This window comes from Phoenix dactylifera, chromosome 2, assembly GCF_009389715.1.
Source record: "Phoenix dactylifera cultivar Barhee BC4 chromosome 2, palm_55x_up_171113_PBpolish2nd_filt_p, whole genome shotgun sequence".
NCBI lineage: Eukaryota > Viridiplantae > Streptophyta > Magnoliopsida > Arecales > Arecaceae > Phoenix > Phoenix dactylifera.
Genome location: NC_052393.1, coordinates 19673879 through 19700845, shown reverse-complemented (window position 1 = coordinate 19700845; position 26967 = coordinate 19673879). Strand labels below are relative to the sequence as shown.

The 26967-nt window shown below is 41.4% G+C and overlaps 4 protein-coding genes across 6 annotated transcripts; 3 read left to right on the top strand and 1 right to left on the bottom strand.

Annotated features, from left to right (window-relative positions):
* Window positions 1-1400: 1400 nt before the first annotated feature.
* Window positions 1401-4238, top strand: LOC103719439. Of its 2 annotated transcripts, none has more exons than XM_008808688.2 (2): window positions 1401-1509; window positions 3664-4238. In XM_008808688.2, the coding sequence occupies exons 1-2, from the start codon at window positions 1461-1463 to the stop codon at window positions 3996-3998; spliced, it is 384 nt and encodes a 127-aa protein (XP_008806910.1). In that variant the 5' UTR covers window positions 1401-1460; the 3' UTR covers window positions 3999-4238. The 2 variants fall into 2 exon arrangements, with proteins under 2 accessions (XP_008806910.1, XP_038971517.1); XM_039115589.1 differs by having other exon boundaries at window positions 1404-1509; window positions 3637-4238.
* Window positions 4239-6672: 2434 nt separating this feature from the next.
* On the top strand, window positions 6673-10232 carry LOC103719448 (transketolase, chloroplastic-like). Its single transcript, XM_008808698.2, has 7 exons — window positions 6673-7134; window positions 7742-7832; window positions 7957-8062; window positions 8173-8455; window positions 8592-8740; window positions 8991-9144; window positions 9258-10232. Exons 1-7 carry the CDS (start codon window positions 6673-6675, stop codon window positions 10230-10232), a joined length of 2220 nt encoding a protein of 739 aa, XP_008806920.2.
* A 4903-nt stretch (window positions 10233-15135) lies between these two features.
* Window positions 15136-16799, top strand: LOC103719449 (probable inorganic phosphate transporter 1-3). Its single transcript, XM_039123623.1, has one exon. It carries the CDS (start codon window positions 15136-15138, stop codon window positions 16720-16722), a length of 1587 nt encoding a protein of 528 aa, XP_038979551.1. The 3' UTR covers window positions 16723-16799.
* A 5424-nt stretch (window positions 16800-22223) lies between these two features.
* LOC103719440 (probable inorganic phosphate transporter 1-8) lies at window positions 22224-25036 on the bottom strand. Of its 2 annotated transcripts, none has more exons than XM_017845804.3 (2): window positions 24939-25036; window positions 22224-24125 (listed from the first exon to the last, which is right to left on the bottom strand). In XM_017845804.3, the coding sequence occupies exon 2, from the start codon at window positions 24077-24079 to the stop codon at window positions 22472-22474; it is 1608 nt and encodes a 535-aa protein (XP_017701293.2). In that variant the 5' UTR covers window positions 24080-24125; window positions 24939-25036; the 3' UTR covers window positions 22224-22471. The 2 variants fall into 2 exon arrangements, with proteins under 2 accessions (XP_017701293.2, XP_017701294.2); XM_017845805.3 differs by lacking the exon at window positions 24939-25036 and adding an exon at window positions 24374-24919.
* Window positions 25037-26967: the final 1931 nt, after the last annotated feature.

The following is a 26967-nucleotide window of genomic DNA, read 5'->3' as shown; positions in this document are numbered from 1 at the left end:
CATACATCATAATTGATAATATGTAAAGTATTCAAATATATATAGTTATTTACCTGAGAAGAGAGAAATCGTTGTAACAAAGATGAAATATTCGCAAGCTGAGACTGCAAATTTTCTTAGTTCTACTTCAGCTCTTCAATAGTTGCTTGAAGATGACGAACTTCTGCAGTGTTACTACCTTATCTGGCATTTCTTGTATACATGCCCATTGCAGACAACTGAGTGAGGGTAACTCCAACGCCGTAACCCCTCACTCGACCATAATGCTCTGGGCCCATCAACTCAGCGAGCACTTGAGCTTCAATATGATTGGTCACGTCAGATGATGATGACTCCCTGACGCGCTCTAAAATAAGATTTGTTATTCTGTCCTATATCTCTCAAAAGAAAAAGTTAAATTAATGTATGCCAATAATAGAACAAAAAAAATTTATTGCATAAGTCAAGGATGAATATATACAACTATATCTCTTGACTCCTTCCGATCAAAGCTGCCATCTCGGTGGGTGTGAGTCATCTTATAAAACTCCACCTTACGAGACTTGCTTCCATTATCATCTATCTACAACAAAAAGTATATTTCAAAAGTATACATGCTATATAATAGAACAATTTAAAATAAATTTAAAGAGTTTCAAAAAAACTTACGAATTCAGCTCTACGCCTTGTATAACTCATGGAGCCTGAAGTATGAGTCAATTCAATAACCTATTTCCAAGATTGGTTAAACAAAAGAAAATTGAGGCCCCTAATGTTTCCTTAAAATAATAAGGAAGGAAGGAAGCATATAAGTCAAAAAAGCATATAAGCCGTCTGTTGATTTCTAACTGCAGAAGCTGAAGATGATGTCAGCTCAAGAACTTTCACTGGATGACCTTCAGATTTAGTCTAAGTGTAATGACACATCGAGGTAAGGACTAGAAGGAATGGACAACATAAGACTGCATAATATTTGTAAAGGTGCTTGCTGAATATCCTTGGATTGCTGAATATCTAGAGCGAATATCCTTGGATTGCTGAATATCCTTGCTAGAAAATAAAATCTCGAAGATTTTTCCTTCCTTGACTTTGCCATCCAAAAACTATCACATCTTGGAGAACCCAAAAAAATCTTAAGGGTTTGTTTGTTTGTGGTAATCTGATAATATCTGAAAATATATAGGAGATCCATCATTTATGTTACAATATCTGATATCACTTTCGCACTAAATATGATAATCTGACATGGCATTTATTTTCTCATGCCAAATTACCTCCAACCAATGGGCCCTAAAAGTTTACCCGAAAAAAAGAAAATTCTTAAAGATCACTTTCTTTAAATGTATCATCCAAAAATGGCAAAAAAATCTACGACAGATCATGCATCAAGTGATTATAAATATGAAGTCATCTAATCTATTTCACCACCAAAGCAGAGGTAAGCTTGAACAACGTAGTGTTTCTATCTGTCATAGAAGAAGATGGCCAAGCTATCCTATCTTCTTCTAGTCCTTCTTGTTTTTGTATCAGGTACTTTCTATCTGCTTCCATCTCTTTTAATCCATTTCCATCGACCAAATTCAATTTCAGACAAATGACAAGATGTTTTCACAGAACTAGTTAAGCAATATTTTTTTGAGAAAAAATTAGCCATGATCTATGGCTAATGGATATGAATAGGAAAAATAAATGAGATCTCCAAAAGTTTTGCTCGATTGCTTTCCATTACATTTGTTTTGGAATTAGTTCACAAGTTCTACTCTTCCCCACAATCAGATTTGAATATTAGATATTCTGTTAAAATAATTAATCTAACTTCTGTTGGGCAGTACTAAGGCAGAATAAGAGAAAGAAAAATATTAGACATTGCTATAACCGTAAAAACCCTAATCCAATACCTTCTACGGATCCACAAAAATAAAAATCCAATAAAGGGTTTCTTCCCAAATGATCAAATACAAGAGGGATTCAATCAAACATACCAAGAATCTGATCAAACTGAACGAAATCAAGGGATCACTGCAGACAAAAAAGGAGAAGAGGAAGGAGAGAAGATGGGAATCGAAAAAGGGGAAGAACATAATACCTCTAGGGCTCTCCAGGTCGGCGCCGCAGAGGAGGGAGGAGGAGAGGAGGTTGCGGACGCGTGGTCGCTCGGTGCTGGAGAGGACAGAGGAGGAGAGGAGCTTAGCGTCGGATGTTGCTCGGCGCTGGAGAGAACAAGGGTAGCTAGGGCATCGACCGAGAGAGAATGACTGAGGAGAGGGAGTCGGGCGAGCGTTAAAAACAAGAAGAACACAAAGAGGAGGAGGAGGAGGAGGAGGCTTATCTTAGGCGAGGGCGAGGTCGACGGCGGTAGGGAAGCGGAATCTTCGATCGCCGATCGGGGCTCGGGATGGAGGTGAAAGTTTGATGTCGGCAGCTAGAGCATCGACCGAGAGAGGATGAGGGGAGGGGGCCGGGCGAGCAGTTGGGAAGGTTTTATGTTTAGTTTTTAACAATACTTTTAAGCATCATCGTTTCTGAATTTTTTAATGACACTTTTAAGCATCGTCGTTGCTGAAGCTTTACCGACGCTAGGGGGAAGCGTCGGAAAAGGTTGGCTCAGAAAAATAGAGTCGGAAAAACTCAGATTTGTTGTAGTGTGGTGTTGATTATAATCAAATATCAATTATATCCCTCAAATATGGAGGTCTCCAAAGCATAGAGTAACCAAAGCGTAGAGTAACTATCGTAGTGCTGATGACTTTCATTCACATTCAACTTTTTCTGAATATTTAAATAGAAAGTAATCAGCATTTCAACTAACATTTGCAAATATTGTGCAAAATATTGCAATTCATGCCAAACTATTGATGGTTATAAGGCTTCCTCTTTTTCCTTTCCAATTTTTCTTTTTTATCTTGTGGTATAAGGCTTCCATTTAGTTGTTGGGCAGCCAACCGGCAATAATGGTTAAGCCACGTTATCCTCCATGTCGGCCATTAATTATCCAAATGATTTCTTTTCCTTCAAGATTAATGTAGTGCACCTAAACACCCAACGATTAAGCAAAAATAGTCATGCTATGTAATCTTCCATGCCGGCCATTAATTACTGAAATGATGTTTTTTCAAAAAAATGATTTAGTTCATCTAAACACACAACAACTAAATCCATCAAAGGATTTACATTGACTCATTTTGAGAAAACGACTTTTAAGTTAGTGGGTTGCTAAAAAAATAGAAATAATTAGGTTTATGTCATGATATCGCAATAGTTTTGCCACTAAGTGAGTGGATTCCTCCACTTATTACCAAATTCATTAATTACCCTATCATTACTAGGTGCAATGAAAAACCTACCAGGAATGAAGTATTGGGCAGTAAACCCTTGCAAATTCCATGCAACCAATTGATTAGGGTTTGGAAAATTCCTAACACGTTGTCTGTTTTTCACCCACTACCACACCCTTTTTACCCACCTCTATTATTATGAACTTCTTGATGTCTATAAATACATGCTTTGGTAAACTTATCAGTTTGAAGGAGCATAACCACTTTATTCTTTTGTCTATCATGCAATCTTAATACACTTCTTTTGCTTCGTAATCTTGTGTTTCGAACTAGAAACTACAAGGTGTGACCATGACGCTCCTCAGCCTTGCTTTTGTCTTAGTTTTGCTTGTGCCTGCCACTGTTGCAGTTGCATCATCCAATGAAGCTTTATACCATCGGAAGATAAGGTCTGCTATGAATGAAGGTCTCAAGCATCATCAGGTAGAGGACTTGACTGCCACAATAAGGCATCATCTACTGGAGAATCCTAATGGTGGAAGAAACTCTGGTTTGAATGAAGCCGCCCGTGATCCAACCAGCAGAGATGAAGGCATCGACAACACTGTTGATCAAGAAGGAGACCCCTTTGATGCAACCAGAAATGGTAACAAAAGTGAATATCGTGGAGCGGGTACTGACAGTCACCATTCCATTGATCTTGAATCATGGAACAAACTGCATCCAGCTAAACCAGCTAACTAGCTGTTTGACATAATATAGGCTGATGTTATATAGCAAAAGCCATAATAAGCCCCTACGGGATGGGACAGCTTGCTGTCTCTGTGCTATTGAATCAGCTAGTGACCGAGTGTCTCGTGTTTTTATTTATGTATGGACCAAATATATGTTTGCTTGGACAATGTAATGCCGTATTAAGTATTACTGCACCTAAACTGCCTCATGTTTGTTATCCATGATAACTGAAATGCTTCTTTCTGATGATGTTATGATGTCGTTTAGATTAATCATATGAGAAACTGGACAGAGAACTTGGTGGATTCATGTTGAGGAGCATCACTTTAATATTTATAAGTTCTTTCCTTGAAATATATTTAAGTTCTTATCATGAGACAGGATTAATTAGTAGTTACGACTCGTTAAACTTAGCATAAACCCAAACTTCCACCTTTCTCAAGCGATCATGTTGCAGGATGACATGATTTCATTTGCAGTCCTATTGTGACTGGGTTTCAATAGCTGTTAGGTTTATGATATTTATGACAATCCTCGTTCTGCAACCTCCCCAGCAAGTAATTTAGGGTCTCAGGAGTTTCTCCGCAGGGAGTATGGATGCAATTATTTTGGTAAATCAGAACTTTTGGAGCTATATATATATATATATATATATATATATATATATATATATATATGGAAGCCGCATGAAAGCCATCAAGTTTCCGTAGAACTCTTATGAATGGGTAATAATTTGTCCAAAATTTGCTTAGAAATAATACCTTAAGTTCTTTTTTTTTTTTTTTTTTTTGGTAACATAGGGTGAAGACACTAGCTACAAACATGTGAAGGTAATGTTGGAAGCATCTGCACTAATGGATTGAGCAAGAACCGGAGGAAAGTCCTCTCGCCATAATTTCTGACATTGTTCAATGCAGACCATATTTGCCGAACAAACAGCCGCCTGATTTGCTTCTCGAGACAAACGAAGATGAGCAAAGTTGGACAGAATGGCGCATATCATCTCGATGTTTCTAAAGGTTCCGTTTCACCATTTTATTTGAGTTGCCTTCTAACAACATTTTATCACTCTAATAGTGGTTTACAACCCATCCATGCATCCATAAGTTCTGCTATAGGTATAGAATTTGTAATTATAAGGATTGATGCAGCACAACAAATTCTTCCTACATGATTCCCATTAACAAACCCAGCACCTATAGCATTAGACTGAATTGAACCATTAAAATTCACGTTAATAAACTCTGCTTGTGGGGGCTTCCAAGATGCAATGGTTTCTTTTGGATGATCTGCAAATACTCATGGTAAATGGAAGCCCTAGATTCCTGAGTCGTTCCGTTAATTTTGATTAAGGGAAGGAAAAGTTAACTCTCTCTTCTGTTTTGCAACATGACCGATAGACCTATTTAACAAACGGGACGGGCTGAGATTGAGTTAGGCTCAGCCAAAGCTATAACTAAAATTAGTCAAGCCCGAACCTAGCTCAGCTCGGCCTTCGAGCTTATTTTCGAGGCCTAAACCTACACTTAATCAGGCTTCGGGACAGGCCTGAGAATTTTTGGATTTTTTTTAAAGTTTAAAAACATAAAAAATACTTACAAAGATTAAATATTTGAAAAGGATGGGTAAAGCCCGTGAATGCGTATTTGCATAAAAAATGAGCTATTAATACTTTTTTTATTACCATAATTAGTTTCCTAAGACATATGCATACGTTCTATAAGATTTGAAATGGGCTGAACTAAACCTAAGCCCGGCCGGTTTTAACAGGTAGCGACATTTTTCAAGCGCAGGCCAAACTGCCGAGCTTCAAATTCAGGCCTAGACTCATCTGAAAGGGCTATCCGACCTAAGAACAAGTCTAACGACCAGGAAGAGAGTTCGCCAAATTATTGAACACAAATTGACCAGAAATGATGTCTGCCAAAGAGCCAATCTTGCCAAAGACTGGCCCAACACCAACATGGAACCTTAATTAATTAAAACCTGAAATTTGTTTCAAAGTCATGGCGGGTAAAATGAAGTATACTTGTTCATGAGACCAACTGGTCTACGGTAAGGATGAATCTTATTATCCATGGGCTAATTTCAAGCCGAGGTTGAGCAAAATTTACGATTGTCATAAGAACCAGCAACAACAAGAACAGCAAGAAGGACCATAACCGGGAATCACATGTTTTTTAGTGCACATATTTGCTTTAGTTAGGGACAACTCTGGAGATGTATCGAGCCATTCATGAAAAGCTTGGGCTCAGCTCGCATTAATTAAGAATCGCTATAAACGAGCCAACCTCAACTTCAAAAATTTTAGCCTCGGAGGAAATGAATGAGCTGACCCCAAGAAACTTGAGATCATGTCGAGCTTTAAGTTCGTGTCCATGGTTCACAGCCCAATCTCCGTTAGAACTGTGACCCTGGTTGGCCCCCAAGCACGTATGATAGACCTGAACCTGAAGTACTTTTTCTCGACTTCCAAACCGTGGGATTAAAGAAGTGACGTTCCATGCCACTGCCGCTCTAAAAGCAAACAGGAGAGCTTACCATGGATCTCTAGATCTCCTCGACTGCCACGTTTCACGCAGCCTTTACTACGTGTCAAAGCCGTTGCAGAAGTACTTAAAAACTGGATCCCTTCCCTTCCCTTCATCTTCCGTCTTTCTTCCAACAATTCTGCTTCCCTCCCATGGCTCTCTTCTCCCTTCTCTTCCAACCCCCACAGCCCTTCCCTCGCCCAAAACCATATACCAAACGTCTCTCAACTAAGCCTCCTACACACCTAACCAGAGCCCGGTTCCACCCCTCCAACGACTACAGGATCTCATGGCAAAATGAGCTCGAAAGATCGAATGGTCCTCTGCCCAGAGAGAAGCTGGAAGATGAAGACTTCTTCCAAACCGCCATCGACCGAAGGGCTGTCGATAACGTTCGCATGCTGATCGTCGACGCCGTCCAGCACGCAAAGGCCGGGCACCCTGGGATGCCCCTTGGGATGGCCGAGGTGGGGTACCTCCTCTACCGCCATGTCATGCGCTACAACCCCAAGAATCCCAAGTGGTTCAATAGGGATAGGTTTGTGCTTAGCGCTGGACATGGATGCCTGCATCAATATGTGTGCTTGCATCTTGCCGGGTTTGACTCAGTTCAGGTGATGTGGATCATCTTAGCGTTCCGTTTGTTTTTGGTAGTTGTGGTTCGCTGCATCTAAGAATATTGGATCATATATATACAGTTGTTCCTGCTAAATTTATGGAATCAGGAGAATATTGTACAATTTGATTTATTATGTTGGAATTTAGATTTAGATTCTCTTATGATACGTACTATGATCTATAAACAATTTTCGACAACTTATCTTGCTATGATGATCAAGTAATCTATAACTTGGGTTTGGGTTGCATCTTTCACACAAAAGAATGATTTATCATCTTTTGCAACATCACCCACCGGGTCGTGCTCCGCACAGATCTCAAAGCACTGCGAATCTTTTCATTCCCCCACCTGCACAGATCTCAGAGCAATCATTGTGTGATCTAAAGAGCAATACGTTAGCAATTTTTTTTTCCCCCCTATTCAAAAGGTAAGAGCTTAAATCCCACAAGTAGGATTGAAGCTCTATTTTTAACATATGTGATATAGAAGTTAGGCACTATAACCTCCAAATTGCTAGTAGCAGAAAATATTGATTAGGAAATGGTTTGCATTTCAAACAAAAAATATATATATTGGTAAAATTAATGCAATCCCTTCTGCAGCTAGAAGACTTGAAGCAGCTTTGTAAGTTGGGCAGTCGCACCCCCGGCCACCCAGAGAACACTCTGACTGCTGGAGTTGAAGTCACAACAGGTATGGTTGCTTCATCTCCATTTACACAAAATGAAGTTAATATTATCGGGAAAAAAATGAAGTTAGCGTTAGGTGACAATTTAATGCAAGTTCACCACAATTAAACCTTCAAAGTTTGCAATAGGACCTCTTGGTCAAGGTGTTGCAAATGCCGTCGGCCTTGCTCTAGCTGAAGCTCACCTAGCTGCACGTTTCAATAAACCGAATGCTATCCTCGTCGACCACCGGACGTAAGCCAATTAAAACATTAATAATTTCGTTTTTCTTTTCGTTTGGAGTGAATTCAAGATTATGTCATCAAAAGACTAAGTCGTCTTGCTATTTGGCAATCTCAATCTAGGTACTGCATCATGGGTGATGGGTGTGCAATGGAAGGAATATCAAATGAAGCTGCTTCTCTTGCTGCACATTGGAAACTTAATAAGCTCACATTGATCTACGACGACAACCATAACACGATAGATGGGGACACAAAAATTTGTTTTTCTGAAAATATTTCCGCCCGATTTGAAGCTCTCGGTTGGAATACAATCACGGTGGAAAATATATATGAAGATATGGGATCATTAAGAAAGGCGATACGATCTGCTCATAATGAGACAAGAAGGCCAACTTTTATTAAGGCAAGATCATCTCTCCCTCCTACCTTTTTCTTCTCTGTTCTGAGGCAAATTGTCAAACCAGCAGACTGTTTAACCAAGAAGCCATGAATTTAGATCTTCTCTCCGGAAGATAGTGAGAAATTTTGAGTGCTTGCAGGTAAAAACATTGATTGGCCGGTTGTCTGTAAAGGAAGGCACTTATAAAGCACATCATGGCACCTTTGAAGAAGATGATGTGAAGCAAATGAGAGGAAAAGTTAAATGGGAGGATCGTGAACCGTTTCATGTCATTCCTATGGTTTACAGGTACACATAACATGGATTACTGTTCAGCTATAAAAAAACATCCAGCTTCCGTTCTCGTGCTAATATTCCACAACTTATTTCTGCGATACTTCAGGGTTCTAGTTTTCATCTCTGTAATTCATCCGATAACTGATTTAATGGAACCTAAGTTGCCTTTAGAATACTACTCTATCACCACTGCTATATATGAACTAGTTTCTGGTTTCCTCCAGCAGTCCTGCAAGTTGGGTCATCTCTAATATTTTGACAGGGAGATGCAAAGGCAAGCAGAATATGGCGCAAACTTAGAGAAGAAATGGAAGTCTGCTTTAACACACTACCAAGCAATGTACCCTCAAGAAGCAGAGGAATTCAAGATCCTTCTCCATGGTGGGTTACCTCCTGGATGGGAAGAGTCCTTGCCGGTAGTCGACTACATATATTTATCAATTCTGATATTACGTTATCAGCAAACAACAGATGACAGAAAGAAACACAAATTTGGTTCGCTCATAGTTGCAGCTTTTATTTTGAACAGAATTGGTCTACATCTGACCCTGTCGATGCCACTCGTGGGTACTCCGAGAAATGCCTGAACGAGCTTGCCGAGGCGCTTCCAGGATTGATAGGTGGAAGTGCCGACCTAGCAAGCTCCAACAAAGTTTATCTAAAAGGCTACGCTGATTTCCAGTTGCCCGGGACTCCACAGGGCCGTAACATTCGCTACGGAGTTCGTGAGCACGCAATGGCTGGGATCTCCAATGGCATTGCATTGCATGGAAGTGGACTAATCCCCTTTGCGGCAACCTTCCTTACATTCTCCGACTATATGAAGAATTCGATGAGGCTATCAGCTCTGAGCCATGCTGGAGTTGTGTACGTCCTGACCCACGACTCGATCGGGCTTGGCGAGGACGGCCCTACCCACCAACCAGTAGAGCAACTAGCTGGGCTTCGAGCTATTCCACGGCTCTTGGTCTTCCGGCCAGCCGATGGGAATGAGACTGCCGGGGCCTACAAGGTCGCAATTTCGAACAGGGATGCGCCCAGCGTCGTAGCATTGTCGAGGCAGAAGGTGGCCGCTAACTTGGAAGGCACGTCGATTTCAGGAGTAGAGAAAGGTGGCTACGTTATCAGTGACAACTCAGGAATCAATGGGTTGCCGGAGATTATATTGATCGGCACTGGTTCAGAATTGTGTCTTTGTGAGGGCAGTGCGGAGACGCTGAGGAGGGAGGGGAGGCGGGTGAGGGTGGTGTCGCTTGTGTGCTGGAGGCTTTTCGATGGCCAGCCCAGGGAGTACAGAGAGTTGGTGCTGCCTCCGAAGGTGTCGAAAAGAGTGAGCGTCGAGGCTGGATCACCGATCGGGTGGCGAGAGTACGTCGGAGAGAGTGGTGTGATTCATGGGGTGAGGGATTTTGGAGCCAGCGGGGCTGGCTTGGATACTTTCAGGAAGTTTGGGTTCACCGAGGAGAATGTCACTAGAATTGCAAGGTCTTTGCTAGAGAACTAAATTTTGGCGGTTCCAGTTGTTGCATTCCATGTTTCTCGTTTGTTTCTCCTCTGTATTCATATGTGCAAGAATAAATTAATAAGAAAGTCTCTGCAGATGATGAAAAAGATGAGTGCTCGCAAAATAGTAGTATGTTAGTGATGCTTTTTAAAAAAATCCTGATAAAAAGTAGTCGAGAGAGAATGGAAGCTGTTTTGTTCTGATTCATGGTCGCCTCTCGTCGACTGCTCCGGATTACTCGTGGGTTTACAAGCCGTCCGATCAAAAATATACGAGATGGCACGCATCCACCGATGGACTGCCACTGCAATGCACTGCAGAGAATCCAAACCATGGAAAGAATGGAGATCTGGGTGGAGCCCATGCAATGTTCTTTACAATTCATGAAATTACTTTTTTTCACCCTTGGATATAAAAAGAGAAACAGAGAAAATAATGTTAAATTATTTTTCATGCTAAATGGAAACTTATGGCTTCCATTGAAAGAGAGAACGTGGGTTAAACTTTTCTACGTACAGGAAAAAATAATTCTACATGCTAACCAGGAAAAAAATTATGGTCAACTTTTCCGTTCCAAGATAATATTCTATGAGATTCAAGTTAGACTAGTACAGCCAGGCTGCACCAAATCTATATTTATAAAATTTTAGAAATAATTTTAGATTGGGTTGGCCCGATTTATAGGGAGAAAAAAAATCTATATTTCTAAATCTTTATAAATATAGATCTAGTCCCGTCTGTAGTCCCATAATATTATCGATTGTATTAATCTAATTTATAAATTTTATAGAATTTTAATCTAATTATCTAAATAGATTCTTAGTAGGGTTTACCTTCCGGTATCCTTAGCCAGAGGAACATAGCTTTTCGTCTTCTGTGTTCTTTACATGAAAAAAAATGATTTCAGCTTGTTAAAGGTCATCAACAAAATATTAAAAATATTCAAGCACCTCTTTGTATCACACTAAGTGCTGCAAGATTAACCAATGCGCTCGAGAAAGGAGATTATTTTTGTTTTTATGTGCACGGAGCCGGCACCTCTGGCATGATAGTAAGATAGAGAAGGTTGTTGCTTGAAGCCATGCAGCGAATCAGCTGATGTCTGCATGCCTTTTGAAGGACATGATCAGTGTAAGAATCTCTGAGCAATTATGTGCTGACTCGGAAAAATCATTCACAGATTTCACGTGGCAATCAATTGCTTAAGTCCGCAAGCGTTTTTATGGTTGCACGTCAGACGGTTAGCTTGCAAGCTCACGGAATGACGTTACAACCAAGTGGGACGGTTCCATTTTTGGGCTATGGTGGTTTCCATTTGACTATGGATTAAATAATTAAACTTAAACCAGTTTAAAAAGTCAAAACTTTGTAAAATGGTAATAGAAAGCAAACACCAATTAAAATAAGTAATAGTAGTAGAAAAAAAAAATTAAAGAGAAAAATATTTTTTTTCAAAAAAAAAAGAAAAGACTCCTCTCACAAAGATACCTCTTACCTCTCTAAGATGCCTCTCTCTACCCTATGATGTCTCGCAAAATTCTCCTTACCATGAAGTCTTGTCAACAAAATTTTCTCCTACAACTTTTTATGTAACTCTCTCCCTCTTAATAAAATTACATAATCTCTCTCCTGTTATAACATAAAAGGTCACCATCCAACCTAGCGGTGGATACGGGTGGCGAAACTGGCTTGTTCTGAAAATCTGGCCTAACCCAACCTTATTTGGAGTAGGTATCGATCAAGGAGTCTCGGCTTTCTTAGTGGAGTATAAGTCAAGTTTCTTCGCCCAAGTTTTTAAAAGAGCCAGACGTGGTCAAAATAAGAGTAGATCTCTAAAACAACTCAGGACCTCATCCAAAATGGCTAGCTAAAAAATATTTTTTTAGGTTCTTTAGTCTTATATAAGTACTCAAAATCTTCTTAGCGAATAACTGATGTGGGACTAAACACGCGTCCATATGGGTCTTCACAATCTCTATTTAGATCGAGGTTGTATAAGTTGGAATGGAGAAGGTTTAGATCAAAAAGATCATTTCGGGTCATAAGGATCAACACTCGAAGATTTTTTATTTTTAGGTGGATTCACAGTTCCTCTATTTACTAATAAATCAACATTCAAGGATGCCAAATTTCTTAGTAGATCGGCATATTCTCTATTTTCGGTATATTAACATTTATTTTTTAATGGATCTATAGCTCCTCTCCACCACTTTTCTTCTTAGCTTCTATTTTTTGGTCGTCTCTCCTCGCCATCACTCGGCCCCTTTCTCCATCTTCGATTTTATTTGCTGCCTCTATCTTCTTCATCATCCAATTTGAGGTCACTTACTCCTCTTCTATGATGCCTCCATCTACGAGGATCGTCGACCTTTGGTTGCCTTCTCTTTGAGCTTTGTCTTCACTACAATTGTCATCTTATATGTATCTTCTCGCTGCCACATCATCATATAAGTCAATCGGCCACATTGGCAAATACTTCAATTTGTCATGTCAATCAGACACATCAGTTTGCTATGTTAGTTAGTCATATAAATGGATGTATTAGTCTACCGCGTCAGTTAATTACATTAGTATTGCCAAACATATTAATTTGCTATGTTAGCTTCTTGATCTGCCGCATCAGTTTTTAAGCTGCTATATCAGCTTTCGTTCTGTCATATCAAATTTTGTATTGTCATATCAGTTTGACATATCAATCTGAAATATCAGCCTTTAAGTTATAATGTCAGCTTCTAATCTGCTATATCAGCTTCTGGTCTATCACGTTAACTTCTGAGCTGCTACTTCAGCTCTTGATTTAGTACGCCAGTTTTTGGGCACATTTGTGATCCAGTTTACCAACTCAAGTTGGCACCTATAGACTATCTTGAGTTTGAGAGGAGTGTTGGCGTAATTTTAGGGATCACATAACAATCTGTATCAGCCCATAATATTTCTTTGTTAGCGTGATTATATATCGGTCAGTATAATTTTTTTTGTATGGAGTCTGTACACAAATATATATATATATATATATATATATAATCATGAGATGTACCAAATGCATTGAAACAGGAAAAATAAAGTCATTTCTCTCTCTTTCTTTTTTTTATTTTTTTCTTCTGCTGCAAATATTTCAACAGCTTTTAATAAGCAAATTATGTTGTCACTGTCCCAAATTCGAAATCCAGTTGCAAATAATGAAATTGTGATGTAATCTGCTAGTTTTTTTTCCTCTGATAATGAATGCAATGCACTCGTTAAACAGAGCATTTGACTTTTGTAATTTAGATACAACAGGAAGTATGTTCGGTTGGAAAGAGAGAAAATTCGGCTAGAAGTCCCAATCAGCATGGTACGGTGGGATAAGTGGGCAGTCGACCGAGCGCGTAGTCTTGGGATGTAAAAGGTCAAACTAGATATCACATAATGAAATGTATGAAAAGATCAGAAAAATTGTTCAGAAAAGAATTGACTTTAAGAATGGCAGAACGGGTTTGATAAGTAAATCTTTATTGTCCCTTTCCTAATATGCAAAAATAGTGACGTTATCTAGTCATTGACCCAAGCATTTGACTTTTTGTGGTAGAGATTTTTGTGTTATTTTATGGAGCAATTCGAAAGCCTTTTTAGGTGGAAAAGCTGGTTTCAAAGTCCGGAGAGGATAGAGCGCTGGGGCAATTTGCCTGAGGGGATGGTTGACCTGCAATAAATATAATTCTACTTTTATTTAATGACAAGATGCGGCATATTCTCTTTGAGCTTTTTCTTGCCTATAAATACCGGCTGTGCCATACGGGAAAGAAGGCAACCACCAGTCCTCGATCTCCTCTTCGGCTCTTCCACCCTCCTCCCCGCCGCCATCTCCTCTCTCTCTAGCTAGGTGACTTTTTACTGCCTTGGCTTTTACTATTTCTCATCAAGCTGTTCGGTTTGAGTTTGGATCATTTTTTTTTCCTAATAAGTGGGAAAAAAAAGAGTTTAGGCCACTGTCTCTTAATTCCAAAGTTTTCTCCTCTCCAACATTTCTATCATTGTTATTATTTTTTTATGAATTAAATTTATTAAATCAATCTAGAATAAATACATCAATAAGAACCAACAAATAAAATAATGAAAAATCCAATAAAGAGAATCCAAAATGATCCACCACATATATCGCCATCTAATCTACAATACCATTTATCATTCTATAAACATGCGTGACTTAAAAAAAATATAGAATTACTCTCATTTTCAAATATCTTGAGAGATCGTTATAATGGTAAATAACTTTCATATCTAAAAGTTTTTTTTTGAGATACTTGCTTTCTTATGCATATAATTTCTGCAAAAGTGCTTCATGACAATATAATTATAATTATCATTAAAAGGTAATATAGTTATAATCACATATAAGTTAGCCGGGTCAATGTCAAATGAATTATATGTCCCGAGCAGTAGTAGATGCCTTTTCAAGAGAAAACAACGGTGGACATTTAAACATTAATGCCTGCCATGACCGCCTTATAACCTACATCTTAACTATCCAACGGCTAGTTGTTATGCATATCCTTTGACTTTCATATTACGCTGAGGGCTGAATGTTTTGGCAGTTATGAGGCAGTTGCCATGCATAATAACAAAAAAAAAAGGTTATTTTATTAGACATAGGGCTCGTTACTAAAGTTGCATGGACTATTTCTACACTACAATGAGGAATTAGTGTTCATATAATCTTATAGACAAATTAGTATGGTTAATATATAAGCTGTCTAAATTATGCTTTACTATGCTTTCGCGACTAAATTCTATCCATAACAAGACAACCGGGTGCTAATTCAGTAATTACAAGAACTGAAATTATAAATACCTTTCTAAATCATGCAGGGATAGATTCGACTAGAAGGAAACAAACAGGGAGGAGAAGAGAACGACCACCACCATGGCCGGAGAACAGCTTAAGGTCCTGCACTCACTAGATGTGGCCAGGACACAGTGGTACCACTTCACGGCGATCGTCATCGCCGGCATGGGCTTCTTCACCGATGCCTACGACCTCTTCTGCATCTCCCTCATCACCAAACTACTCGGTCGCATCTACTACTTCGACCCAAACTCCAATTCACCTGGCTCGCTTCCCCCCAACGTGTCAGCCGCTGTCAACGGCGTGGCCTTCTGCGGCACGCTCTCCGGCCAGCTCTTCTTCGGATGGCTCGGCGACAAGATGGGCCGCAAGAAGGTCTACGGCCTCACCCTCATCCTCATGGTCGTCTGCTCCGTCGCGTCCGGCCTTTCCTTCGGCCACACCGCCAAGGGCGTCATGGCCACCCTCTGCTTTTTCCGCTTCTGGCTCGGCTTCGGCATCGGCGGCGACTATCCCCTCTCCGCCACCATCATGTCCGAGTACGCCAACAAGCGCACCCGCGGCGCCTTCATCGCCGCCGTCTTCGCCATGCAAGGCTTCGGCATCCTCATCGGCGGCACCGTCGCCCTCATCGTGGCGGGCGGGTTCAAGAAGAAGTACAACGTCCCTCCATACAGCGTCGACCGTGCCGGCTCGACTGTTCCCGAGGCCGACTACGTCTGGCGTATCATCCTCATGTTCGGGGCGGTGCCGGCGGCGCTGACGTATTACTGGCGGATGAAGATGCCGGAGACCGCTCGATACACCGCCCTTGTCGCTAAGAACGCAAAGCTGGCGGCCGCCGACATGTCCAAGGTACTCAACGTCGAGATCGAGGAGGACGTGGAGGGGGCCCAGAGGCTCGTCGACGAGCGGGCCAACAACTTTGGGCTTTTCTCCAAGGAATTCGCCCGCCGACACGGGATCCATCTGCTCGCGACCACCACCACCTGGTTCTTTCTCGACATCGCCTTCTACAGCCAGAACCTCTTCCAGAAGGACATCTTCAGCGCCATCGGCTGGATCCCCAAGGCTGCCACCATGAACGCCATCGAAGAAGTCTTCAGGATTGCCCGCGCCCAGACCTTGATCGCCCTCTGCGGCACCGTCCCCGGGTACTGGTTCACCGTCGCCTTCATCGAGGTCATGGGAAGGTACTGGATTCAGATCATGGGCTTCTTCATGATGACCGTCTTCATGCTTGCCCTCGCCATCCCGTACGACCATTGGACCCACAACCATGTCGGCTTTGTGGTAATGTACGGCTTCACCTTCTTCTTCGCCAACTTCGGGCCCAACACCACGACGTTCATCGTGCCGGCGGAGGTCTTCCCCGCCCGGCTGCGGTCGACGTGCCACGGGATCTCGGCGGCGGCCGGGAAGGCGGGTGCGATCGTAGGCTCCTTCGGGTTCCTGTATGCGGCCCAGAGCAAGGACCCGAAGAAGAGGGACAAGGGATATCCGACCGGCATCGGCGTCAGGAACGCGCTCTTCTTCCTCGTCGCGACTAACTTTTTGGGACTCGTCTTCTCATTGCTCGTGCCGGAGTCGAAGGGGAAGTCGCTGGAGGAGATGTCCAAGGAGACCGAAGGAGAACTCCATGAGACTACCGTTGCTTCTGCTTAGAGCTCCGGATTACTTGGTGCTTTGATTGATCTTGTGCGCCTTACTGAAAGTTTTACGCTGTGTGCCTTTTGATGTTTCTTTTCTCCCTTCTTTTTCACTTGTTTGCTTCCCAGGCCTCTTCCTGGGCCAGTTCCCGCGTGTATTTAAGTCCCCAGTCTCTGCAATGTAAGTCTTACTAAGTCTTGCGTGCTAGTGTAAACAGGATGTCATGATCGCATAGCTCTGCACTTATTGAGCAAGTGTTTGAAATATAGTGCACGAATATTACTTCGTATCGGTATACGATGCTTACCAATATGATAAAATCACTATATCAACATCTTCCGATATCTCGATCAGATTTCTTAATCCAATCTACTTCTTAATTAGCTGACATAAATCGAGGTCTTGGCCATCCTGGTCCTGGCTACTTACCGAGATGACTCGGATTAACGGTACCTTCAGTTATGCGATGGTCCTGGCAACCTACTGAGACGGCCGCATCCCTTCTCCGACCGTTCTTTCAATTCCTCTTGCCATGGCTGACCTTTCTTTGCTGCGTCTTAAATTATAGGCTTCATTTAGTTCCTCTGAGCAAATGTCGGAACGGAGATTTGCGACTGCATCACTTTTCTAGCGAGCGATGCTTTTAACCACTGTCATATACCGAACGAGGTGTTCAATCACATACATGATATAAATTTATATGTAAGTTTTGATTCTCTGTTAGTGTAATATAAGGTTTAAATTGCGTTCCTAACTATTATTGTTGGAAGGTCTATTGTATTTCCAATTTTTTCTAGATTTATCCTACTTTTCTTCTGAATGCTTATGGTGACACTGCAAAAAGTTCAGACGGGAAACCTTAAATGTAATCCATATTCAGAGTCACCAAAGAATAAGTAAAACCAAGAGGAAGGTTTGCATGGAATCATATTCTCATCAGTCAGACATTAATCTAGGTAAAGAACATAATTGAAGATGTGCCAATCCAGTGGTGGCCTCCTGAAGAAGAATGGGTAAGCAACTAGATCATCAACCTAGCGAGGTTCATAGAAAGAGCATAAATGGAGTTGATGTGTAGACCTCCTCTAGTCCATGTTACTGAAAAATGTTCCGAGTCTACAGCTACGAGAATTTTGTCTGTGGCTAAAGAGGAGCCCAAGACAAAATGTGCCCTAAACCGCTGCAATCAGAGGCTGAATACGAGGCCTGGCCTTGTTTTGTTTAAACTTATCATCTACTCTACTTGTAAAACAAACTGTTGAGTGCTTTTTGTTAACTAATTTGACAAACCCAGAAACCTAAACTATTAGGGAAAGGCCAAAACTAATGAGGAATTGGTCGGCAATATATTAGACATAAGACCATTCCCTCAGAGGCAACCTGAACCACTCATGTAGAGAGAATTAATTTGGAAGGGGTTTGCCATTCATGTGCTCCAACAGCTGAAGCTCTAGTTAACCATGCGGACTAACCAACTACAATAAAAGATTGAAGTTGTCAATAAATAAGGCAACAATGCATATATATATATTGTTTAACACTTCACTCAGGAATGTTAGGACCTCTGCATGGTTAGTTGTGCATTCGGAACAGATCTTGGACACTCGAACAAGGTTATGGATCGCCCAATTATAATACAGCAGTTAGTCCTTTTGGATGAGGTTTAGGTCAATATAAAAAGTATCAAAACAACCTAACTTATGGTGTATGTGTCTAGAGGGACACTTCAACATGTATCCTTCTAGAACTGACCATGATCAATTCTTGGTTTTCATAATCTTGATTGGGATCTTCCACAACGAGGATGCTAGGGCATTTACACATGCGGTTGTATACATATGTTTAGTCCCATATCGGTTGTACATCAGGAATACTTGGGTACTGAAGTAAGGCCAAGAACTGCAATTTACAATATTCTTGCCAGCCTTACTATAGGCCTGTTGACCCTAAACTCCAGAGAGTTTGTGAGACTATAGCTTCTGGTTGTCCATCTCTTATTGTTTTTTTCTTTTCTTTTCTTTTTTGAGGAAAAGGAGGCAGTGGGAATTTAGCTTTGCCACCAATTTATTAAAAAGAACAGTAATTACAGAAGAAGGGATGAAGATTTTACAGAATGGGAAGTTGGAAAATAGGAGATATCAGACACCAGATTCTTATCAGATGTCAGAACAAGAAACCAAAAAATGGGAAAGACAAAATAGTCATCTCAATTAGTCCTAATGCTTCTAGCAATGAAAATATACCAACATGAGGGCTTGAATCACCAACAGGCTTGAATCAGCTGCTGGAAGTGTCATTAACAACAGAAGGAAGGGATTTTAATTTGGCCCACATCTTTCCAAAAGCACAGAGCTCCTTCTGATCACAGAGGATAGACCAGTCATTCAAAAGATGCATAATTTTGTGAACAGAGGCAGCTATAGAGGTGCTTCCATTAAGAAAGATTCGATCGTTTCGCATTTGCCAGAAAGTTTGCACAACTGCTGCGATCAGCATGAAGGCCGTCTGATGCAAATCCTTAGGCAATTGAGATTTTCTCCACTTTGTATAGATATCCCATAGATCTTCCTCAAGGGCTGTGACATCAAGTGAATGAGAGCTAGCACTCCAAATTTCAGTCGATTCCAAGGTACAATCGCATAGAAGTAAGAACAGGTATAATTTTCACCTTCTTGAGGTAAGAACAGGTAATAATTTTCCTCCAATTGCTTCAATCAATTCTACGATACTGTTTAAAAGACACTTAACTATTGAGTCTTTTATATAGAGTGATGTTATGTTTACCCTATATCTTGCAACCTTTTATATTGCTAACCCTCCTATCTTAGTTCTATAATCATCATCTGCTGCATTCAAGATAAAGTTCATGTGCAGTTTAGATAATCCACAGGCACCATGTTAGTGAGGGGAGTGAATTAATGCACCTTTTTCTCTCAGAAACAGAAAGAAGTGCACATCTGATGATCAGAAATGTGCTTATTAGATTGCAACTAAATTATTGCACTCACCTTTATATGTGTAAATTGATCACTAAAAATCATGCATATAAAGCAATGCTAGGAGCTGGGAGTCCCCTTCATTTCTCTCTTCAAATTTATCTTTGTTCAGAGTGGGATACTCTGGGAAAGTTGTTTCCTGCTTCGTCCCCAAAGAACTTCTGCCGGAAAGGGGCCTTCTTTGATGTTTTCCTTGGTCTCTATGACGGTTGCCTTTATCTCTTTTTATTTCACTACATAAAAGGAGGCTTTTGGCAGATGATTTCTTTCTGCCAAATAAGTAGCACCAAGCATGCAGATTTTAATAGGGTGCTGTTGATCCATGAATGGTGCATCAAAACTCTAAATGCTACAGGTAAACAAATGAAATAATCATCAATCAGATCATGAAGCTGAAAACGTTTAACCGGTGAACTGATATGTAGGCATGTTAGCAAGTATGTGCATGGACATGTGCACAGAAATGAGAGCAGCTGATCTCTGCCATAGAAGGTACAGAGAACACAGGATGTAAATCTGAGCCATTCAATAACCTATTTGGTAACCATAACCCTGTTTATGAAGTCATGCACTGCATGTGAGGACCATCCAGACGTATGTTTTGTCCCACATCGGCTTTACACTGGATAGAGCTAAGAAATCCAAAAAATACCTTCTGGCTAGCCTTCTTGCATGAGGTTCTAGGTTGTTACTAATGATATAAGAACGAATCCAGTCTATAGCTTACGTAGACTAGAAGAAATGCAGCCTGACGAGGACGCTACGGCTTAAATGAAGAGAGTATATGAGGACCCGTGCGGGTGATGTGTTTAGTTTTACATCGACTATGCATTGGGTAGATCTTCGGTACCTATACAAGGCCAAGAAATTCATATAATATTGTTTAACTAATTTTTTTTTGGGTGATATTTTGGGTTGTTATACTATAAAAGTTATGTAGAATCCAAAACTTTCACTCTAAATTTGATCGGCAAAGAAATTAGCAACATAACAAGGTTAAACTAGTTGCTGATTCATTTCCATTTGATACATCAGCAAGTTTTCCAATCATTTCCAGAAGAGTTCATTGATGATCCTACTTCAAAATTACTAAGCAAATATGATTATGATATGAGAACCCAATTCTTAAACCCAATTCTTAAGGTCAAAGAGCCCTACTTCCCCGGGATGCAGCTCACTCTCTACTGCTGAATTTCTTATCTACAAAGAGAAATAATGAATGCTGAAATTGGTTCAGAATAGGTTTTAAAAGAAATACGGTACTGCTACAACTAATAGAAGGAACAATATTGGTGCCTGCCTCTACCAACAATCAGAAAGTATGATGACCATGCCTTCTAAGTATGTGTACTGGGTTAAGTAGTGGAGGAACCCTAAGTGCTTTCCAACCTCCAGTCCAAAGTTTTGGTATGCATTGGGTTGAGGGGCGGTCCAGGTCCCCAGCCAACGTTGTTTTACTGCGTATGGACCTCTGAATTTTTATGAAAAGAAAGGAGTCCAGCTACACCATTCCCCAGCCTCCAGAGAGAAGGGCTCGTTTCGGATGGACGAGTGTTAGTGGAAACTCTCGAGTTATGACTCGGTACCAAATTGGCCACATGCTTGCTCGAATCACACACTAGAACTAAAAGGATGAAATAATGAGAAAACAAGAAGGGCAAAAGCTCTCACTTCCAGCTGATTGCTGAGATCAACAATTATAGCATTTTGATTGCATCATCAACAGGACCGCAAGCCTGAGTCCAATTCGCCAAAATATCTGAGAAGCAAGTAGCTGTGGCATTTAATAGCAGTGGTGTTTCCACCACAGGAAGTTCTTTTGCTGACCCACCAAGGGCTCCCAATTTCAATAATCTGTCCAAACTGGCCCAGAAAATTCGCTGCTGGTCTGTAAAATAGTCTATATACAGGAGCTGACAGCTCTCTGTGGCTTCCTCAATGAAACACGACAAAGGTTGCAGTGATTAGGTGATCAGTGTGTTAACTATCAGATTATTTGATTTCTAAAACCTGCCTTGACCTTGTTAGTGGGATCCTGAACAAGCCCCTGGTCAACATTCTCTGCCAAGGATTTCCGCTCTGGTTTTCTGGTAACCAGGGGGCAGAAACAAGGAAACAACAATTTAGAATTCCAGAATGCCAAGCAAAGCAGGGAGCAGCCCTCATGGTTTGGTCTTTCTCCTGATCAAAATTTTGATTTCAGAAGCACATACCAGAGAGTTTCAGAGCGAGGATATTAACCCTCCTCTTTTTTCTTTCTGAGGAAAGGCTCAATTTGTTCATCAAACTAATTCGTGTTTGAACCAGGAATCAATGCATCAGTTCTAAAACAAGGCTTCTTTGTCCCAAGGCACTGAAAGCGGATCATTAACGCAGACATGGGTGCGGATATATTATACCGTAAAGACTTCGTTCATATAAACTAACAATTCCGCGAGCATCCACGATGGCTTATTCTCTCAAGACTCTGTTCTTCCAGGTAACACCCGGCAGAAAAAAAAAAATGCGAGCATGCGGCTCTGTCGTCCCCAAGAAATCTAGCAGCTGATATAGAGTTGTTATTGATAAAACTTACATAAAAAAAACATAAAAAAAAAAAAAACTTGCATATGGTGAGAACCCAGGATGAACAGTCGAGAGGTGCCATGTATCACACACGGCCTCAAAAGTTTTGAGAAGCACAGGACTAATAGATTCCCATAATAGCCATCCAAAGATTCTTAGGCACGCATGGAGATGCTTGCAGCTAATTCATGGTGAAATTGAAACTAAACTGGGACCGTCCTTTTGTAAGTTGTTTCGGTTGTCGGATCCTCCTCCTCGTTCTCCCCGGACATCTCTTCCAATGATTTCCCATTGGACTCCGGCACCAAGAAGGTAAAGATGAGGCCCAACAGGTTGCAACCTGCAAGCACAAAGAGCGAGTTCCTCACGCCAATGCCGGCCGGGTAGCCGTGATCGGCCAGGGCCTTGTTCTGGTTCTGCGCCGCATACAAGAAACCGAACGCGCCGATGATGGCCCCTGCTTTCCCGGCGGCCGCGGAGATCCCGTGGCACGTCGACCGCAGCCTCGCCGGGAATATCTCAGCCGGCACGATGAAGGTGGTGCTGTTGGGCCCGAAATTGGCGAAGAAGAAGGTGAACCCGTACATGACGACGAAGCCGATGTGGTTGCCTTTGGTAGTCCAGTGGTGGTAGGGGATGGCGAGGCCGAGCATGAAGACCGTCATCATGAAGAAGCCCATGAGCTGGATCTTGAACCGGCCGATGACGTCGACGAGCGCGACGGTGAACCAGTAGCCGGGGACGGTGCCGCAGAGGGCGATCAAGGTCTGGGCGCGGGCGATCCTGAAGACCTCTTCGATGGCGTTCATGGTGGCGGCCTTGGGGATCCAGTTGATGGCGGTGAAGATGTCCTTCTGGAAGAGGTTCTGGCTGTAGAAGGCGATGTCGAGGAGGAACCAGGTGGTGGTGGTGCCGAGGAGATGGAGGCCGTGGCGGCGTGCGAATTCCTTGGAGAAGAGGCCGAAGTTGTTGGACGAGTTGTTGTTGAGCTGCTCCACCTTCTCCGCCTCCTCGGTGATCTCGACCTGGAGCACCTTGGACATGTCGGTGGCGGCCTGCTTGGCGTTCTTGGCGACGAGGGCGGTGTAGCGGGCGGTCTCCGGCATCTTCATCCGCCAGTAGTAGGTGAGGACCGCCGGGAGGGCGCCGATCATGACAATTATCCGCCAGACGTAGTCAGCCTGGGGGACGGTAGAGCCGACCGGGTCGACGGAGTAGGGCGGCGCTTTGAAGCGGTCCTTGAAGGCAGCGGATATGATGAGGGCAACGATGCCACCGGCGAGAATGCCGAAGCCCTGCATGGCGAAGACGGCGGCGATGAAGGCGCCACGCGTTCGCTTGTTGGCGTACTCGGACATGATGGTGGCCGAAAGCGGGTAGTCGCCGCCGATGCCGAAGCCGAGCCAGAAGCGGAAGAAGCAGAGGGTGGCCATGACGCCCTTGGCGTTGTGGCCGAAGGAGAGGCCGGAGGCGATGGAGCAGACCACCATGAGCATCAGGGTGAGGCCGTAGACCCTTTTGCGGCCCATCTTGTCGCCGAGCCAGCCGAAGAAGAGCTGGCCGGAGAGCGTGCCGCAAAAGGCCACGCCGTTGACGGCGGCCGCCACGTTCGGCGGGAGCGAGCCGGGGGTGTCGGAGCCGTCGACGTGGTAGTAGATCCGCCCAAGAAGCTTGGTGACTAGGGAGATGCAGAAGAGGTCGTAGGCGTCGGTGAAGAAGCCCATGCCGGCGATGACGATCGCCGTGAAGTGGTACCATTGGGTCTTGGCAGCATCTAGTGCGTTCAGCACCTGGAGCTGCTCCCTAGCCATCTTCCTCTCTTTCTTGTTCTTCTTCTTCTTCCACACAAAAAAAATTCTGCAATTGATATAGATATATTAAGATAAGAAATTGTGTACAAAATTATAAATAAAATAGATGTAGAAGTACTAATGTTCAATAAATTTAAGGATCAGTAGGTTTGAAGTTATCAGCTTGGTTCCCATTTGCTAGACATGGAAACAGAATAAGAGAAACAATTTAGAACATGGGAGACTCGTGCAAAGAGTTAAAAGCATTGGGTGAGATAAATAAGAGAATAGACGAATCGGGGAGAGGGCAAGTACGGAGATTCCTCCACAAGCAGCAAGATGGAGACTTTTATTGCTTCGTCGAGCCGAACGAAGGGATTTGGCAAGGAAAAAAGTAGGCTAAATTAGAGAAAAGATTAGAAAGCGTACTCCTCGGAAAACCAACTGCGAACTCGTAAATACCCAAAAAAACATTCTGTGAGGGACTGTTTCACTTAGAAAAAACGTGAAATTATAAAGTAATAAAAAGAAAATAGTAGTTCCAGGACCACAGCAACTTGATAGAGAAAAGGAACCAAAAAAGATAATTTAGTCATAAAAGAAAACGTAACGGCAACCTATTCAAACTCAACGTCACACAAACGTTTTCATCAGTCATTATACTCAATAAAGAACTACACTAGTCATCAAGTATTAGATAAAAAAATTTATGAAGAAACAATCTGTGTGTGTGAAATTTGGGAAAAAACAAATATAGATTTGATAATCTCAAATTCTCAATCTAAGAAGATCCGGTTAAATAACATAAAAATCAGATTGACTCACAAAAGAATCTTCCTACACGAAAGAGAAGAGCATGGAAGAGGAGGAGTTCGCATACCTATTCCCTTTCGAGTTTGGAAGGAGAAGAAGACCGACGCTGTGAGAGAAGAGGAGAGTATGGCAAAAACAAGAAGGGGAAGATGGAACGAAGGGACGGAGCCATTGGGGGTATTAATAGCACGGGAATAACGGGAAGACTGACGGCATCTCCGCACGGAATATCCGACACCCCCCCGCCCCCCAGTCAACGCGTCTCTAGGCCGGGAGTGGGGCCCGCGCTGGAAGGCAGCTCACCCTTTTCCATCCTCTTTCCCACGCTCCTCGGAGTCTTTGTCTCGCGTTCGGTTTCCTCCCCGAAACTTAACCCCAATGATATTTAGAGTTTTTTTTTTCATAAATATTTTTCTAAAAATACAAATTTACGTAAATATTTTTTCATAAAATACTATTTTTGTACAAATATCTATAATATAACGGTTCTTCTAACACCATTAATAAAACTATATTTATTTTATTTAAAAATAAAATAGAATTTTGAAATTACTATTTTGTTTTCATCACCATTATCTTATAAATTTTTTGCACATTTATTCATTAAAGATATTTTAGTTATTTAATTTAAAACCGTTAATTTTTTAACGATATTAAATGACATAGGTATATATAAAAAATAAGAATAAAAATAGAATAAGAAAATAAGTATTTTAATTTTACTTTAAATATTAATTTTGAAAAAGTATTTATATAAAATTTGATATTGTGGAGAATATTCACAAACAAAAAAAAAAAAGACTCTATGCCCTTTGATTCGTTGTTAACGATGAGGCGTTCACACGGCTTTTCAACTTGGTCAGCCGCGGCCTATGGGCCCGCGTGGCAGATGGAGTGCATGCAGTGGCCGCACGAGTGGGTTCGACAAGGCCCGCTCGAGTCGGCGCTACGCTCACCGACTTTGAGCTGTACCCCAATATGATATCTTTCTCATCTGTCACTTTGTGTGGACTGGTAACTTCAAAACAACGCGACCGTAGAAATTGTAACGATTTAAATATTAACCAAGTTCGATCAATTATTTAAACCTATTTGGACAATTATTGGGATACGAACATTATCTGGCCATTATCTAGCTGCTAAAGAAAACTTGCTGCTTTCCAGCTGGCCTTTCTTGGAATCTAGACTGGTACGGTGGAATTTAGTAAAAGCAACGAGTCTGCTACTGTTTTTTTATTGGTAAGTTAGAACTATGCTATTTTACTTGGATTGAAATGTTCAGCTTGGTGGAACTTGATAGTCATCCAAATGTTGTCCAAGAAGTATTTTACTAGTAAGCTTTTCTTTTGTCTTTACTCAGTGTATTCAATTAAAAAAAGAATCAAGTTTCTTAAGGCAGTACGTGTCACTTGTCTGTGCAAGAGAGAATGAAAAAAAAAAAACAAACTATAGAAATATTTTATTTGAACTTTGCTGAAATAATATTATCTATAAAGATAACAGCTTGCCAAGCTGGTCAAATTATTGATAGTCGCATTAAATGATTTAGGATAGAATTCTGCTTTTTCTTTCCTCATCTTTTTTAGGGGAGAAAAAGAGAAACTAAACTATATATAAAAAAAAAACAGAAGGTGTGAGGTGATGAGGAGATCCAGAGATCGAATTAGAAGCTCCTCATCTTTTGGTGCTGGAGTGGAGGCATGAGTGATTGCTCCGAGCGGGCCAAGTTTTCCACCCGTTTCCAATCTCGAGTCACTTTAGGAGTGCAGGGTGGGTCTACAACGCAATGGATGGGAGCATGTGAAATTGGGTTTGTGGAGGAAGATCTTGCACTAAACGAAGATCTTGCCCTGTTTTTTTTTTTTTTTTTTTTTTTTTTTTTTTTTTTTTTTTTTTTTTTTTTTTTTTTTTTTTTTGAGAAAAGATCATGCACATATTATTAAGATTTCATTTCCCCGGAAAGTCTTTCATATCTCCCCCCTTTGGTTCTAGTTTTTTTCAGCGAGCAACATATACCACTATAAATTTGATATCTTGTTACCAAATCTTTTATACAATTTTGTTTTTTATATAAATAAGCACGATTTGTACTAGAG